This window comes from Pseudorca crassidens, chromosome 9, assembly GCF_039906515.1.
Source record: "Pseudorca crassidens isolate mPseCra1 chromosome 9, mPseCra1.hap1, whole genome shotgun sequence".
NCBI classification, from domain to species: Eukaryota; Metazoa; Chordata; class Mammalia; order Artiodactyla; family Delphinidae; genus Pseudorca; species Pseudorca crassidens.
The window spans coordinates 101,533,288-101,550,710 of record NC_090304.1 but is presented as its reverse complement, the minus strand read 5'-3'; the positions used below and the strand labels follow the sequence as shown (position 1 = coordinate 101,550,710).

At 43.7% G+C, this 17,423-nt stretch overlaps 1 protein-coding gene across 1 annotated transcript; it reads left to right on the top strand.

Moving 5' to 3' along the window:
* The first annotated feature begins 11,388 nt into the window (after positions 1-11,388).
* On the top strand, positions 11,389-16,958 carry ACRV1 (acrosomal vesicle protein 1). Its single transcript, XM_067747690.1, has 4 exons — positions 11,389-11,440; positions 13,616-13,951; positions 15,826-15,945; positions 16,686-16,958. The coding sequence occupies exons 1-4, from the start codon at positions 11,389-11,391 to the stop codon at positions 16,808-16,810; spliced, it is 633 nt and encodes a 210-aa protein (XP_067603791.1). The 3' UTR covers positions 16,811-16,958.
* Positions 16,959-17,423: the final 465 nt, after the last annotated feature.

Genomic DNA, 17,423 nt, shown 5'->3' with positions numbered 1-17,423 from the left:
GAAAGACTGAGAAAGAGCACTCACGTGTGGTGTGTGTGTGTGTGCGTAAAATGAGGTTGGTGGTGAAGGAATCCCTCCCAACTCTAAGTTCCATGAATAAGAGGGGGGCAAGATGCTGCAGCTCTCGTGACCCTGATCAGACTGGCAGTAAAAGAACCACTAAACTGAAAACATGTGGAGGACAGAGGTCAGGTTTACCTTATTCACTGTTATATCATCAGCACCTAATTAGAAAGTTTAGCAATCAGGAAATATTTGTTGAAGACAGGAAGGCAGAGCTTGCTATATGCCAGCCAATGATGGGGGTGTGGGGGGAGGGAAGAGAAAGCCGAGACAAAGGGAAGGAGCTAGAGGGCTTCCCTGGTGGCGCAGTGGTTGAGAGTCCGCCTGCCGATGCAGGGGACACGGGTTCGTGCCCCGGTCTGGGAAGATCCCACATGCCGCGGAGCGGCTGGGCCCGTGAGCCATAGCCGCTGAGCCTGCTGAGCCTGCGTGTCCGGAGCCTGTGCTCCGCAACGGGAGAGGCCACAACAGTGAGAGGCCCACGTACCGCAAAAAAAAAAAAAAAAGGCGGGGGGGGGGTGGAGAAGGAGATAGGAATCTGAGAAAGAAAGAGCACCAAGGGTGGTGGGAAGGAGAAGGCATCTATCTGGTGGGTTAAGGTGTTGAAACATCAACACCTGTAGCTGAGTAGGTGTCAGGGCTGGGACAGTGCTGGGGAAAGATGGCCCAGTCTTTTGAGGCAGCAGAAGTCTAGGAAAGGGCTGAATGAACAATGGAACAGGGCAAAGAAGGGCCAAGTCTCTAAAGCTTGTTACAGAAAGATGAGTCACTGCAGCACACAAAATCCACTCGAGCATTTTGTCTGAAGAAAGACATGGGGAGGCACAGGTCCCCACAGCCCTGGTATCCATACAGGAACCTGTCACCTGGAGAGGAAGAAAGACAAGAGGATCTCTGGTTTGTGGCCTCCAAGTTCAAGTGTTTGCCACATAATAGGTAAACAATAAATCTTTGTTGAAAGAATGAGTCCTTCGGGACTTCCCTGGCAGTCCAGTGATTAAGATTCCACACTCCCAATGCAGGGGGCACGGGTTCGATCCCTGGTCGGGGAATTAAGTTCCCACACGTCACAGTGTGGCCAAAAAAAAAAGAATGAGCGCCTCAACTAATGAGGAGAAAGAACACATTGTCCTGAAGAGTCAGGCAGCCAGGTAGGAAAGGATATCAAAGCCATGCTGATTGACATGGGCCACCAGTGGGCCATCCTCTCCCAACCTCTCATCCTCTTGGCACCAAGGCCTCCCGTTCCCAAAACTGCTACCACACACAAGCTCCAGGGGAATATTTAGAGTGCAATTGCTGTCCTCCCTGAGTATTTACGGGGACTACCCAAGGATCCAGGGACCCCCTCAGCAAGCACTATTTCTCCTGATAGGTCTACTGGTACAGTCAAGGGCCAGTGGCATTCCAGCACCAGATCCAGAGCACTCTTTTCTAACTTTTTAGGAAAACAAGCAAACAAACTCTCCCACACTCTCCGCTTTCGCCCCCAGGGCTCCTGAGAGAGCCAACTCCCTCAAGATCAGGCTGAAGGTCACCCAGGAGACTTCTCAGGCCCCACCTACCTTCGTAGACCTTCCTCAGGAAGCACTGCTGGCTGCCTTGAGTGTGGCAGAAGCTTTCCCTGTTCTCGCAAACCCCGCTGGCGTTGACTCGGTGACACTGGAAACATTCTAGAGCTGGAAAGTCAAAGCAGCATAATAAGGCTCTTCCGGCCCAGCATCCCGGCTGCTCAGGAGGGAGCACACCTGTGACCCAGGTGCGCATGGACACTGACCAGCTCCCAGCGCCTGAGGAATGTGCTGAAAGCAGGTCATTTCTCCGTGCTTGGCTTGCACCTGGGAGGAGGCGTGCGCGCCTCTAGGCACAAGGTCTGCACCTGAGCACTGAGGGCTCTGCCTGTCCCCCCAGGGATGGGCTGTGCTGCTGGAGGAATGAGGTCAAGCCCTTCACTGACCCCGCTTCTAGGGCTCGTGATCACTCCTCCTTCTGGGAACAGCCCACATGCACCACCCACAAAGAACCTTCTTTGTCCCCTCTCAATTCAAATGTAGGGCTCTCAATAAGAAAGGTTGAGGCATGGGGGAGTATCAGGGATTAGAACTGAGGTGGGAGGGAGGCAGAGGCTGAAGTAAAATGGGGGAGTGAGTAGGAAGAAGAAAGGGAAGAGGAGCAGAGTGGGGCCCAAAGTGGAAGACGCAAAGGAGAGAGGGGGTGGAGGAGGAAAGAGAGGGGTGGGGTGAGGCTGTGGTCACCTCCAAGGCTCAGGTTAGGTCCTTGTGCCTTTCTCCCCACTCCCCCATGCCCATCAATCCACAGCCCCCGTGGGTCTGCCTCACCTAGACCCAGTCCCCACGGTCCTCCCAGATACCCGGCAGGGGCTCACCTTGCAGGAGGCCCAGCAGCGAGGAGAGGCCCAGCAGCAGCAGCAGGAGGCGCGTCCGCATCTCCGATCGAAGACAAGGCAGTAGCAGGAGGTAGGGCAGCTGCAGGCGCCCGGACCCTGAGGATCTGGCTTTATTACCCCGGCAGGCACGGCAGCCAATGGGAGCCGAGGCGAAGGGCTGGGCTTCCCCAGGATGCAGAGTGAGCCAAGGGCCCGATGGGAGCTCCGCGCTCCTGGTACACAGGCTCTGCTCACCTCCACCTGTCCTGCTGAGGGAGCCACGTTCTTTCAAGGCTTCTTTTGCTCCCATTTTAACTAGCTTTTAAATGGGAGAATCATGTCTGCCTTACTCGGCCAAAGGATTTATGAGATCCAGGTGAGCTAATAACCCTGGAGGGGTGGGGCACACACCGTGATCTTCCGTACTTCGGAGACTATTTCCTTGAATAAGGTTTAAGACGAGATACTGAAATCTTTTGATTTCAGAGAAATTAGGGGACTTCCCTGGCGGTCCGCGCTTCCACTGCAGCGGGCACGGGTTTGATCCCTGGTCGGGGAACTAAGATCCTGCATGACGCGCAGCACGGCCAAAAAATGAAATAAAATGACAAAAATAAAAATTAGAAGAAGTGGATACTTGCCTAGACTGTTGCTCAGTAAAGCACTAAACACAAAGTAGCAGGTTTGGGTTTATCTTTCAGGCAGGCTGCACTACAGACTAGAGATTTTTGTTTACACTGCTTGACGAATGTAATTTAAAAACACTGATCTGGAGGGAAAAGTTTTGTACCTTTGGCTTCAGGCTCCCTTGCAGCCCTAGGCCCACCCCAGATCCTGGGTCTCCCCTTACCCAAACATCAGACTTCAAGAATGAACATATACCCCCGCCCCTTGGCTTTAACCTTCAATCCCAGCTTAAGAACAGGAAACCCACTAAAACGGAGGGCTTATTCCATAGGGGTATAATTATTCCCCAGCCCAGCTCTGAAGTCTGAGGAGGTTGTGTCACCTGCTTCAGCCCAAAAGAGCATGACTGACAGAACTTGCTATGTACCAGACACAGTGCTAAATATTTGAACAATGTTATTCGATTTGATTCTCACACAACAGCCTATCTCCATTTTATCGATGAGAAAACTAAAAGGAAGCAGTTAGTCCCAGGTGACAAAGAGGATAACTGGCAGATTCAAACCCGGATCTGCAGACTCCATTGACCCTGTGACTTTGCCAGGGAAACCTGGCAAGTCTTCTCGGTCCCAAGAGCCACCAAATTAGTGTCTGAGGACTGTATTCCTGCCGCCAGACACGGCTCCTTTAGACTCGGAAGGTCCCTAGCACCAGCGCCACATCATGAACAAGAATGGATGTGTTTCCTCAGAAATAATTTTTTATAATCTGCTAAGAATAAGGTTTTTAGTTAGTGGGTTTTTTTCTGGGACTCCCAGTTAGCCCTAGTCCTAGAATGCTCTGGGATTCTAAGGGGAGGAGGGTGGGCCCCGATGCCTAGCCCAGTCCCCAGGGATTCTCTTCTCTCCACTCCCTGAAGCTTCTCCCTGACTCTCCTTCCAGAGAGTCCAGCTGTCCCAGCCCCTCACCGAGGCCAGGGACTACCCCAGCTTCTGTTCACAGTCCTTCCTGCTGTGGAAAAGATAGAGAAGACCCATTTTAGCCTGAGGAGTGCTGAGGGACCCCACATTATGTATGGTGCATGAGTTAGGGGTGGGGACAGACAATGTCTGAACCTTAGGGTGGGAGGACGTGTCATTTAATAAATATATGAATACAGTTAATATAATACACTCTATAAAAGAAAGTAAAACCTAATTGCTTTCTTAGTGTACACTGTACAAAGCTTGACAAAATCATCTTAGCCCATAGAGGTATCAGAAAGCAGTCAACCCCTTTCTCAGCCACCATCAAGGAGGTTTAAAGGGGGCCTCCTTAGGGTAGAGTAAGATTTTATATGTTTACCCAAAATGGTATGCATTTTTTTTTTTTTAAGATTAAGAAACACTTCTCTGTTTCTTACAAAAGAAACACAAAAGACTGTAGACGTTGGTCTCCACCATTAGTTTCAATTATCGTTCCCCTTCTGGCTTCAGTCACAGCAGAATTCCAGTCTGTTAGTTTTAAAAGCTTTTAGCAGTTGCCCTGTCATAGATGAGTTCCTATGCTAAATAAGTTTGCAAGATTTCTGTGTTCTGAAGAGAAGTCGATCATCAACTTTCCTAGGTTATAAGTACGTGGGTTTAGTCCACTGGTGTGCTGGTAAATGTTTAACAACTGGCTTGTGGGGTGAAGGAGGTGGGGAGAGTCCTGATTTGTAGAATTTGTAGATTTACATGGTGTCAATGGCAATTTCAAGCTACCATCCTGACGTCACTGAATTAAGTTAAGAGATGTGCACATCATTTTACAGTATTTCTAACACAGAGATACAACAGAATTAAATAACCTTAACAGTGCAGATTAATAGTAAAATGTAGTAAAATAAATAAGGAGTGATGAGGTTTTGAGTATTTATCTTTGTTTCTAATATAGTTTGTCAGTTTATATGTTAATTTTTATTAATACCTGTGTTCAACCACCAATTTGTAAAATTCCTGAAACTCTAACAATCAGCTCTCATAAGCCAGTTGAAGCCAGCTCTCAGCACACCACTGGTTGAGTCACAATTATGAAAAGCCAGTGAAGGGAAAGGTAGAAATTGCTGTATCCTTTTACTCACACAATTCCCAGTGATAATATCCTTCCTCCCATCCCTGACTTGATTTGTTACAGAAGGGACAAATATTATATGGCCAGCCAAACAGAAGATTTCCCCCCTTTTGAACAGGCTGCTGCTTTTGGGTTCATGCAACCTGACGATGGAGAAGGTGTTGTCTTGAAAGGATGGTGCAGAAGTGTCTAACCATCTGTTTGCAGGCTGAGCTCCTGTGGGGATGTAAGGCTATGGCAGCTGAAGCTAGAGAAGCTCTGATCTGAGAGACCCTTATTTGGAGTTTCTGCAGAACTTTATTACTCAGGATTTTAGTTTTAGAAGTCAGTTTTGGCAACAGAAAAAAAGAAAGTTCTGATGAGGACAACAGAGGCCGAGAGGAAGCTGTTTCAGTGGTCCAGGGAAAAGGAGATGAGAGCCTGAACTTGGGTTATGCTGGTGGGAATAAAGAGGAGCTGATAAACTAGTTTGAGGTGAAACTGACATAATATGGAGGTGAGGGCAAGGGGGAAGTCAGTTACAGGCACACCTCGTTTTATTGTGCCACACTCTCACCCTTTATTGCGCTTCACAGATACTTTGCTTTTTACAAATTGAAGGTTGGCAGCAACCCTGCATTGAGCAAGTCTATCAGTGCCACTTTTTCCAACAGCATTTTCTCACTTCATATTTTTGGTCACATTTTGCTAATTCTCACAGTATTTCAAAGCCTCCACCAGCAAAAAGATTATGACTCACTGAAGGCTCAGATGATGGTTGGCATTTTTTGTCAATAAAGTATTTTTAAATAAAGGTATATACATTTTTTAGACATAATGCTATTGCATGCTTAATAGACTACAGTATAGTATAAACATAATTTCTTTTTAATTGAGAAAGATTTTTTTTAAATTAATTTTTATTGGAGTATAGCTGATTTACAAGGTTGTGTTAGTTTCTGCTGTATAAACATAACTTTCATCATGTGACTTGCCCAGGTATACCTTGGAGGTTGGGTTCTGGATTACCACAACAAAGCAAACATTGCAATAAAGTGAGTCACATGCATTTTTTTGGTTTCCCCGTGCATAAAAACGTTATGTTTGTGCTATACTGTAGTCTAGCAGGCATGCAATAGCATAATGTCTAAAAAATAATGTACATTTCTTAATTTAAAAATACTTTGATTAAAAAGTGCTAACCATCATCTGAGCCTTCAGTGAGTCGTAATTTTTTGCAAGAGTAACAAAAATCGCTGATCACAGGTTACCATAACAAAGTTAATAATAATGCAAAAGTTTGAAATAAGACAAGAATTGCCGAAATGTGACATAGAGGCATGAAGTGAGCAGACGTGGTTGGAAAAATGGCACCAATAGACTTGCTTGATGCAGGGTTGCCACAAACCTTCAATTTATATAAAAGGCAGTATCTGAGAAACACAATAAAGTAAAGCACAGTAAAACAAGGTATGCCCGTACCAAGCTAAAAGTCCCAGGAACAGAGCTGGAGTACAAATGATGAATTCAGTATAACAAATGTTGAGTTTCAAATGTTCTGGGATATCCAGATAGAAATGTCCAGCTGGTAGTTGGATATATGGGTCTGAACTGGAAAGAGGGGAGTCTATGGGCCAGATTGGTGGATTTGGGGAGTCTTCAATTGGTAGGTGGTGATTGACATGGATTAAGACTTCCCAGGGAGTGTGTGAAGAGTTAAGAATGAATTCTTATCCGGAAGACTAGATGGAGAAGTACAGTTTCAGGAAGGGGGGGAGGAGAACCATGAAAATGCAGAGGGCATTGCATATTCAGAGAATAATTAGAAGTTGTGTATGGATGTGGCCTGTGATGGAGCTTGGGATGAAGGTAGAGAAAGGGAAGGGGAGGAGCGGAAACACAAGACAGAGAAAGTACATGTGGGGACAGATTGTGCAAGGTCTTGATGCCTTCCCCTGGCAGTAGCAGTGCACAGGTGAAGAAACATGCCTTCCATTTTACTGTGCCCCCTCTGACTTTCAGGAAACTTCAGAATGGTTACCACAGCTCTGACTCCTTTCTAGGTTTCTTAACATAGATCACTATGCTAGGTATCACATAGACCTCCATCCTGGCCACTGTGAATTGCATGAAAGACCTGTGTGGTAGCCTGGCATTAGAATTTTGTGCAAAAGGGATGAGAATGAGAGGTTAAGCCATTGAGATTTTCTCTCTTGAAAACTGAATGTCAGAGTCAAGAATGCCTATTAGGACCAAAGAATAGACAAAGGCACATATCAGGGAAGTCAGGGGTCAGCATAAGCCGTGAATAAGCAGAAGTCATGAGTAAGCAGAAGTAATGAACATTCAGAAACTCTGAGTGAGCAAAAGTTATGAATCATACAGATGGCCAATAGACACATGAAAAGATGCTCAACATCGCTAATTATTAGAGAAATGCAAATCAAAACGACAATGAGGTATCACCTCACACTGGTCAGAATGGCCATCATTAAAAAGTCTAAAATTAATAAATGGAGAGAGTGTGGAGAAAAGGGAACCCTCCTACGCTGTTGGTGGGAATGTAAATTGGTGCAGCCACTATGGAGAACAGTATGGAGGTTCCTTAAAAAACTAAAAATAGAGTTACCATATGATCCAGCAATCCCACTCCTGGGCTTATATCCAGAGAAAACTCTAATCCAAAAAGACACATGCACCCCAATGCTCATAGCAGCAGTATTCACAATAGCCAAGACATGGAAACAACCTAAGTGTCCATTGACAGATAAACAAATAAAGATGTTTTACATATATATATATATATATATATATATATATATATATATATATATATATATATAAATGGAATGCTACTCAGTCAGAAAAATAATGAAATATTTCAATTTGCAGCAACATGGATGGACCTAGAGAATATCATACTAAATGAAATGTCAGACAGAGAAAGACAAATATTACATGATATCCCTTATATGTGGAATCTAAAATATGATACAAATGAACTTATTTACAAAACAGAAAAAGACTCATAGACATAGAAAACAAACTTAATGGTTACCGAAGGGGAAATGGGGTGGGGAGATGGAGGGATAAATTAGGAGTTTTGGATTAACAGGTACAAACTACTATATATAAAATAAAGAACAAGGTCCTACTGTATAGCACAGGGAACTATATTCAATATCTTGTAATAAACCTAATGGAAAAGAATATGAAAAAGAATATATATGTGTATGCATGTATATAACTGAATCACTTTGCTGTATACCACAAATTAACACAACATTGTAAATCAACTATACTTCAAAAAAGAAAAATGTTATGAATCAGTAGGAGTTATAAGTAAGTGAAAGTCACAGCATAGAGAGTAGAGGAAAGTCAGTTTAGAACAAGAGCAGTAAGAACGTAGGCAGGAAGACTAGAAGAAAAAAAGGTCTACCAGATAGCTATTACTAGAACTGCTGTGTATCCAGAAATGTTTCAGGTCACAGACTGTGTTCAGGTCTCCATGAGGCCCAGTCTGAGTGGTGTGTATTCTGACATGTATATGTCTAATTCCCCATCGTTTAAGGTTAAGGTTAAGGTAAACCGAATGAGGCCTGGTATCTCTCATCTCCTCTGTACTCTTTTCTCTCTGTTACTTTCTCCCGGACTTCTCAGCTTACTTATCCCCCGTTTGGCCCCAAATAGTGGTCTCAGCACATGAGTCTAAATGACCTTTCAACTCAGCTCCCCATAGCTAATTTTCTCTGTCTCTCTGTGTTTCAACTGCATATTTCTAGGAGAAGACTCTGACTCAGTTCATCTTTTTTAACCAGGTCACAAACATTACAGGGGCTGAGTTGGCTAGTTCTTTGGTTCATTTGGGGCATTAGAAGTTGGAGCATTAACTCATCTGGGCAGGACCCGGAATACCTCTGGATGTCTTAGCTCCAGAACTGTTCAAGTTCCATAGTGAATTCTCCATCACCACATGGGTGATGGAGCTCTATGATGAGCTCAGATACTCACAGGTTGGACTTTAAAGTGCCAGACTACTGGACACAGGGAGAAGATTCCCAAAGTGGAGCCCAGTGAAAGTCAGCCTGAGTGGGGTTGGGGTATAGTTCTGTAAAGACAACCTTAAGAAGAGGGAGGAAGAAGTTGGAGGATGAGGTTTAAGGAGAGAACATTCAGGCTTTAAGGTCTTATCTGTTAATATTGTCACTCCTGGGGAGGCGTGAGGCAGGGATGTCCCAGAAAGTTCTGATAATTACAAAGAGAACTGCTGGCATACTCTAAACTGGTAGGTGGTATAGATAGCACCTCTTCCTTTCCACTAATTTCCACTGCTTCTATCAACAGAAGTCTGACTGAATGTGATCTCAACTCCTAACTCACTCCACATCAAAAAAAGGAACTATTGATGGCATTCTGTGTCATGCCTTTCTCTCCTCCAGAGGAGTTGAGCCGCAGACCTGGAAATCCTAGTTTTGTCCTCCCACTCAAGCCAAGTAGGGTCGGCCTCTGCAACTTCTGATCCCTGAGGTCCTGCTTTCTCCCATTGACCCAGAATCTTCAGCCAGCCCACTCTAGGGGCTGTCTATACATCTTTCTCCATGAAGTAGAATGAGGTCCAGAAAAGATAATTCATTTATTCCTTCATGCAGGAAAAATGCACCTGTTATGTGTCAAGCATGCTGTTAGGTAGTGAGGATACAACAGTGATCAAGACAGACTGGAACACCATTTTCAAGGAGCTTAAAGTCTAATGGGGAAGGGACTTCCCTGGTGGTCCAGTGGTAAAGAATCCACCTTCCAATGCAGGGAACACGGGTTCGATCCCTGGTTGGGGAACTAAGATCCCACATGCTGTGGGGCAACTAAGCCCACGCACCACAATTACTGAGAGAAGCCTGCACACCGCAACTAGAGAGAAACCCAAGCAGACGGTGGGCTGTAACGAAAAGATCCCGCATGCCTCAACAAAGATCCTGTGTGCTGCAACTAAGACCTGATGCAGCCAAAAAAAAAAAAATAATAAGGAAAATAAATACATAAAATAAATAAATATTTAAAAAAAGAAAGTCATCACACTTGCCTGCTATGTGTATTAAAAAAAAGTCTAATGGGGGAGACAAGCATTAAATAATTATAAGAGTGACAAATACATCTATTCTAGATCCAGCATTCAGTGGTACATGTAACAAAGTGGTCCAAGAGAGGTGGGCAGGGAAGAGGGAGGAGATGGGGGCTATGGTAGCTCTGCCACCCAATTCCCCAAAAGTTCTAGCTTAATACCAGGTGGATGCTTCACTGTATCCATCTTCTCAGCACTTACAGCTCAAGGCACAGCTTTCAAATATGTCTTGTAGATCCCTTTTCAATGTCCATATCACGTAAATTCTCCTGTTACCCATTTGAGTTTGCCATCTGTTTCCTGCCCAAACCATGATTGATATAGGTCATTATGAAAATACTATTAGCAGAAGTGAGCAGGGTTAAGGAAAAAATATAATAAAGTTGGGGCATCCAGATTTAGCAACTGCAAGAAATCATCATCATTCCTAGGCCTGAGGGAGCAGGGGAAGGAAAACGTGTAACCATAGCCTGGTGGAGAGCTGAAGCCATGGAAGAGAGGACACCCTTCAAAAACTGTCACATCAAGACACATCAAGAACTGTGGCAGGAAGGTAATAGGAGGGATAAATACTTCCATCTCAATCCGTATGTATGTGTGTGTGTGTGTGTGTGTGTTCTCTTCTCCAATCTTCCATTGGCTAAACACAATCTAAAGCCAACCCCAACCAGCACTCAGGTGATCAACTCAAGAGAGATCATCCTTCTGGGGTCCAGGACCAAAAGGAAAAAAGGCTGATTTAGAGAGTCAAACAAAAAATAACCAGCTAATCACACCTCACTGTCAAGAACACTTTAAAAAGAGAGTAGATAGATTTTAAAATTTATTACATAGAGTATATGTTATTTTGGTAATATGAGTTTTTAAGGTAGGGCAGAGAGCCCCAATATACCATGGTGCATGAGCCTTCACACTACAATTTGCCATGGGTTGCCAGAGGTCCAACCTGCCTGATCGGGAGACATGAGAACCTCAGAGCACAACACATTGTGATGAATCATGGATTGTTTCTGAGGTTCTAGAATCCCAGACTCTGTGGCTCAGCACTGGGAGCTTCTGCTCACAGTCTTTTTCACGGCTCTCGGGTGCCCCGCACCAGGGTGCCCTCTCTCCCAAAATCCAGATGAAGAAATGTCTTCTACTAGTGAGTCTGTATCTGCTTGGATCTGCCAGAGGTAAGTCCTCTTGTCTTGGTTCTGGGTGGACATGTAAGAGGCACCTTTAAGGCATTTCAGCCCTTGAAGAAGGAAGGCCAGTATCTTAGTTACCCAAACTAATCTAACTCAGAATTAGGAGTAGCTGAACAAGTTCAACTCTGAGAGCTACTGAACCGGTGGTGGGTTCCTCCTAGTTATGGCTTCACCATCAGAGACTGGCTTAGCACAGTCTCGTTCCTAATACTTTCAGCCACTTGACATTGTATCTGATGCTCTGTGAAATGAGAAGATTGGTCTAGGGGTTCTGCAGAGGTCCAGTGAAGGTTTGCCCCCGTGAACTGAGTGTAGGGGATCCTTGTGTAGTTAATGTAGGAGGAGAGACATGAGGAGATGGGAGTGTGGTATGCCTGGAAAGTCATCCGAGAACACAGCATGGCTCTGGGCCAGAGACCTTACAAGCCACTCTTTCATTGGTCTATCCATCCAGTGGTATTTCCTCTTTCAGGACCCCCATTCAGGGTGGGCTCTGTTCCCTCCTTTCTCCTACAGGAGAAGTGAGAGGCCATGAGCTCTGAGCTGTCTATTAAATGACAAAGTGTTTTCTGTAATGTCAGTTCTCAGAGATTTTGTCTTTTGCTTTCTTAGCCTTTCAAAAGTTGACTGAGAAACGTAGCTACATAGCTACCAGATGGTAGTATGTCCTAGCCACTTTGTGAGGCAGTGAGTCATAAACTATAAGCATGACAAAGAAATTAGTGTGTTTTTCAAGCCTCCCTTCCGTATCAGAAATTTCTTTATTAAAACTTCTGTTAACTTTTGAAGGATCAGTCAAGAAGATGATATTTCTATAACAACTTTTTAAAATTAAAAATTCCTTAAAGCCTTAGTAAATCTTACCTTTCCTTTATCAACGTATTCTAATGCTAGCCTTTTGAAAGTTATTGATTGTAAGGTCTTCAAATCACTCAGAATACATACATACACACACACACACACACACACACACACACACAAATATATATATTTGCAGGATTCTTACAGAGCTAGAGTATTTTGGGGACTTAGGCCTCAAAGATCCTGTAATTCAGCTTTTGGCTAGGATTAATAATTTAGTCATTATAGTCTACTCACCGCCCTTCTCTAGGTTACTCAGTCTAAATCAGTTACTCAGTCAAAGAGTAATAATTTTTAAAAAAAAGTAATAATCAAATTGTCTGCTTGGTGCTACACTTAATAAAATGAAAGTTGTACTTAAGGATATTTGTCTGACAGCCACTAATAAGCTGGATTAAATGTAGAAGAGAGTGGTCAGAACAGAACGACCAGCTAAGAGTTTTGTAATTCCAAATGCAAGGTCAGGAGGAGGGAAAACTAAAATTAGCTGAGCACTTGAGCAACGGACTAGGCACTTCACAGTTTCTCTTATTGAATACTCATGACAACTCCGTAAAGTAGGTGTAAATGATATGTCACAAGGAATCTCAATTCAGGGATATAGAAGCAAAGATTGTTTTTATCTTAATAATTAACAGCAACTTGGCTTTGTGTCCCCAACTCACATGGATTGGGGTTGAGTGTGTGAAAGAACATGAACTTGCCAAGTAAAGGTGTCTTAGTGCCTTCTGGTAATTTTTGTGGGTTCATTAGATATTTGTCATCTCTAGCTTAAAATTTATCTTGTCCAAAGTTTAAAATCTTCCACCCTCAGTTTCAGCTAGAATTACTCAGCTACTGAAACAATTTGCTTTCTCTCCCCTTTGTATCTCCATGCTTACCTTTCACCCACAGAGGAACTGGAGGGAGGCTAGTGGTGGACTTCTGATTACATGAATGATGGGACATTGATTTCCTGTTGTTGGCTCTGTCAGGGAGGCACAGTGCTTTTGGTGCTGGGTGAGGAGGCCCCCATGTGCCCACTCAGGGTACACAGATCCACACAAATGTTGTGGATCTTAAAATTCTTCCCTTCAATCACAGAGGTGGTCTCTGTGTTTCCTTAACACCCCTGTCCTTCATGGTCTCCCAGGTAATTGGTTGACTGCATCCAACATCTGCAGTATCTTCAGAGCTTGACCTAGGCCCCCAGAAACCTAGGAACCCCACAACATTAGCCTTGCTCCATAGGAAAGAACTCTTTATCCAGACGTCCTCTCTCACCTTTACCATCTCTCTTCTGTTATTTCTCCATCCCAGGAGCATCAGGTCAATCTGATGAGCTTCCTGGCTTTCTGGACCATCAAGCTTCAGTTCAGCAACCTTCAGGTGACTACTTTTCACTTGAAAACCCTTCAGATGGTGAGGCTTTATATGAGACTTCTTCAGGCGAGAACACTTTGAGTGAGCATGGTTCAAGTGAGCACACTGCGGTTGAACACGCTTCAAGTGAGCATGCTGCAGGTGGGCATGCTGCAGGTGAACACGCTTCCAGTGAACAACCTTCTGGTGAACAGCCTTCGGGTGAAAAGACTTCTGGTGAATGGCCTGCAGGTGAACAGCCTTCAGGCATCCCGCCTTCAAGCACAATTTCAGGTGAGCCACATTTGGATGGGTGCCCATCCTTGACTTCAGGTGGGAAGTAGGTAACACATACAGAAAACCAATTTTAAGGAGTTTAGAAGAAAGAATAGTTCCTACACTTCACAAACAGCTCTCCCAAAGAGAGCTGTTTACATTTTACATCTCTTTACATTTCTTTACAATAATCCCAGGTGGCAAGATCCAGGTTTTGTGGGGCCCTTTGGAGGTTAAACTGTTCAGAGGGCCCTCTTAAAGAAAAACTAAACAAATATAAAAGTACCAGCAGTCTCTCCAACTTCACTCTATGTAAGAAATTGTGAATACAGATGCCCACAGCTCCCCTGGAAGGGGCTCATGGAAGAAAACTTTGGTGAGCTTCATGCTAAATCTGCCTCTTAACAAACTATGTCAAAATGCTTTGCAAACCCTCTAAAGAGATGTCCAGCAGTGGAGCTGGTAGATCTTGGTTTTCATGTTTGAACACGGTGTCAATGGAAATAATAAACAATCAATAATAATAATAGAAAAGAGTTTTATTTGAGCCAAAGTGAGGACTACAGCCCAGAAGCCAGCTTCCCAGATTACTCTGAGAAACTGCTCTGGAGGAGCAGAGTTTTCAGCACAGTTCTATATCTTGTCAGAACAAAGAACATTAAACAAGTCAGGGATACATTTCTTCAAGGTTAAAAACAAACAAACAAACAAAAAGACCAGCACATACATGTACAGTATGGCCTTGGCACCTGGGAAGGGAGTTTTATCATCAATGGAGTACTGGAACTGGCATCCCATGAAGAGGGGTATTTAATCTTTATTTTTAACATGGACATTTTTTACTTCTGGTTAATGTGACCTTTTCTCTAATAATTAAAGCAGTTGTTCAATAGGCCACAAAGAGGCTGTTTTAGTTAGCATAAAATTCAAGTTAACTAATGTATAAGCCAGAATAACTTCTCCATACCTCATTCAATATGTGAACATTTCTTTCATCAATGGAAAGTAAAGCATGCTGACACTTTTGTCTGTTAGATCCGGAAATAAGTTCCCAGGACAACTGCAATTCTTTGGCTCTTACTCAAAAGGGGTTCTTCAAGGAAGGAAAGCAAGATCCAAGTTTTAATGTCTCAAGTTATTACCAGACATAGACACTTTATATTTCACCCCATTACATAAGTAGCAGTATTCCAAATTTTCAGACGAGAGAAGTTACATCATCCGGCTAGAAAGTAGCAAACCTTGGATTCAAACTTAAGTCTGACTCCAAAGCCCATATTTTTTCCACTTTATGCTTCCTTAATTAGGGAATTGGCAGTGGAGGTAGAGAGGCAATATGGAATCGCTTCAAAGAGACTGTGCTTTGTGACAAACTGACCTGACTGAAGGTCACTTTGAGAATAGAGAATTGATGTAATGTTTGCAACATTACAGCATTCTAACACAGCTTATTAATCAGTCAGATTTCACTGCAAGTGTTTGTGCCTTGTGATAAGTGAGAGTATGATGGGGAGTAGGAAAGGGAGCCAGTCACATGAGGAGTTCTATTGCTCCTATTGAGTTAGACACGGCAGAAGGGCATCTGATGATAAATGTCCGGGAAGCCACTGGGTGATGAATTAGAATAAAAGTCAGTACTAGAGAGATAAATGTGGGATTCATCACTAATGAAAATCATAAATGAAGCAATAAGAATGAAGGCATTTCCTTTGGCACAGAAGAGAAAATATGCTCTTTCAGACACAGAGCCCTCACATCCCTAACAAGAACCAGGAAATGAAATGTGTTGTATCCACCTACTTGTTGCCCATCATCCCTCCCCAGATGAGTGACTCAAGGCTATACAACCTGGATCCTAAGGTTATTTCATCAGGCTGATCTTAAATTTTCAGGCCCAGTATTAAATTGCCACACATGCTCTTATATGAATGACCAAGGAATATGTCTTCAAGGAGAGGGAGTCTGTTCCACTCAGAATTCCCAGCAGTGCATGTTAAAGAAGATCTTTGAAGGTATGTGGGGACTTCATGAGCCAGTCTTTGCCAGAGAACACATCAACCAGCTTGAGTACTGATGGGGAGGAGATAGGGTGGCAGGGGCCGAGGAGGGAACAAGCTGTGATTCCCCAGAAACTTGGAGATCCAGGAGAACCTTATCCTTTCAAGAATCAAGAGCAGAATTCCAGCTATTGAGGGAGAGGCCCTTCCCAGCAGGCTTATGATGTCTTAAAAAGAGGCAGGGAGATTGGCTGTCTCTTCCTATTAAAGAAATGTGTGGGTTGCCCCTTGAGACATTGACAGTAAGCTCAGGAATGTGTCTATCTTGTTCATGGCTATATATTCCTAGCACTTAGCACAATGTCCAGCCCATGGTAGGCATTTAGTAAATATTGAATACATGAGTTAAGTAATAAACAGTTGTCCACCAGTCTGTGTTCACAGGTTGGCAGACCTGTATATGTGTCTTCCTACACCTCTCTACCCTTACACTCAGTCCTCATCCTCAAAATAAGGGATCTTGGTTACTTCCATCCCATGAACTTCCCTTGTGGTTTGTCTGGTCCCTCACTAGAAAGAGTGGGCAACTCATCAGGGGAAGGGCCCAGAAGAAGCAGATGGAAGGGAGGAAGGAAAGAATATACAAGTTGGAGGACCTGGTCGTGCCTACATAGGGACACTGGGAACCATGGATGAAAGCTAAGATTGGAGGAGGAAGCTTTCTGCTCATTACAGTCTGCCTCTGCTTCTTTCAGGTGGAAAACTTCAATTCATTGTCCAGGGCTGTGAAAGCATGTGCCCATCCATGAACCAATTATCCCGTGGAACCAGGATGCAAGTTATATGCTGTCGGAATCAATCTTTCTGCAACAAGGTCTAGAAGCCTGTGCCCTTGCTTCCTGCTCTGAGTCAGGCAGCAAAAGTCCTCCATCACTCTACTGGACTCAATTTATATTTAGTTTCTTCCCCAGTCAAAAACTAATCACATCTTCCTCTGCCTGACTATCAGACAGGAAGTTCAAATATCTTTCCTCTCCTATCCATGCCCGGTTACACATTCTTCTCTGGCCTCCAACTTCCCTATCCCCTTACCCCATCTCTCAACATTCCTTTCTTTTTCAATAAATTCCACATGATTAAAGAATATAGACTCCAGACAGAGTCTTTTCCCATCAACCAGGGGCAGGGTCACTCTGAGCTTCCTTCTGCTCCACACAATAAAGTAGATCCATTTTATTTCTTTATTTTTCCTTTTTTTTTTTTTGAATTTTATTTTATTTATTTTTTTATACAGCAGGTTCTTATTAGTCATCCATTTTATACACATCAGTGTATATAGGTCAATCCCAATCTCCAATTCATCACACCACCACCACCCTGCCTCTTTCCCCCTTTGGTGTCCATGTTTGTTCTCTACATCTGTGTCTCAATTTCTGCCCTGCAAACTGGTTCATCTGTACTATTTTTTAGGTTCCACATATATGCGTTAATAT

Bases quoted from the DNA above. Each gene is read 5' to 3' on its own strand.
- ACRV1 (XM_067747690.1), top strand. From the start codon at position 11,389: ATGAAGAAATGTCTTCTACTAGTGAGTCTGTATCTGCTTGGATCTGCC. The intron at 11,441-13,615 runs GTAAGTCCTCTT...TCTCCATCCCAG, and splicing joins TCTGCTTGGATCTGCCAGAG to GAGCATCAGGTCAATCTGAT. The intron at 15,946-16,685 runs GTATGTGGGGAC...TGCTTCTTTCAG, and splicing joins GTTAAAGAAGATCTTTGAAG to GTGGAAAACTTCAATTCATT.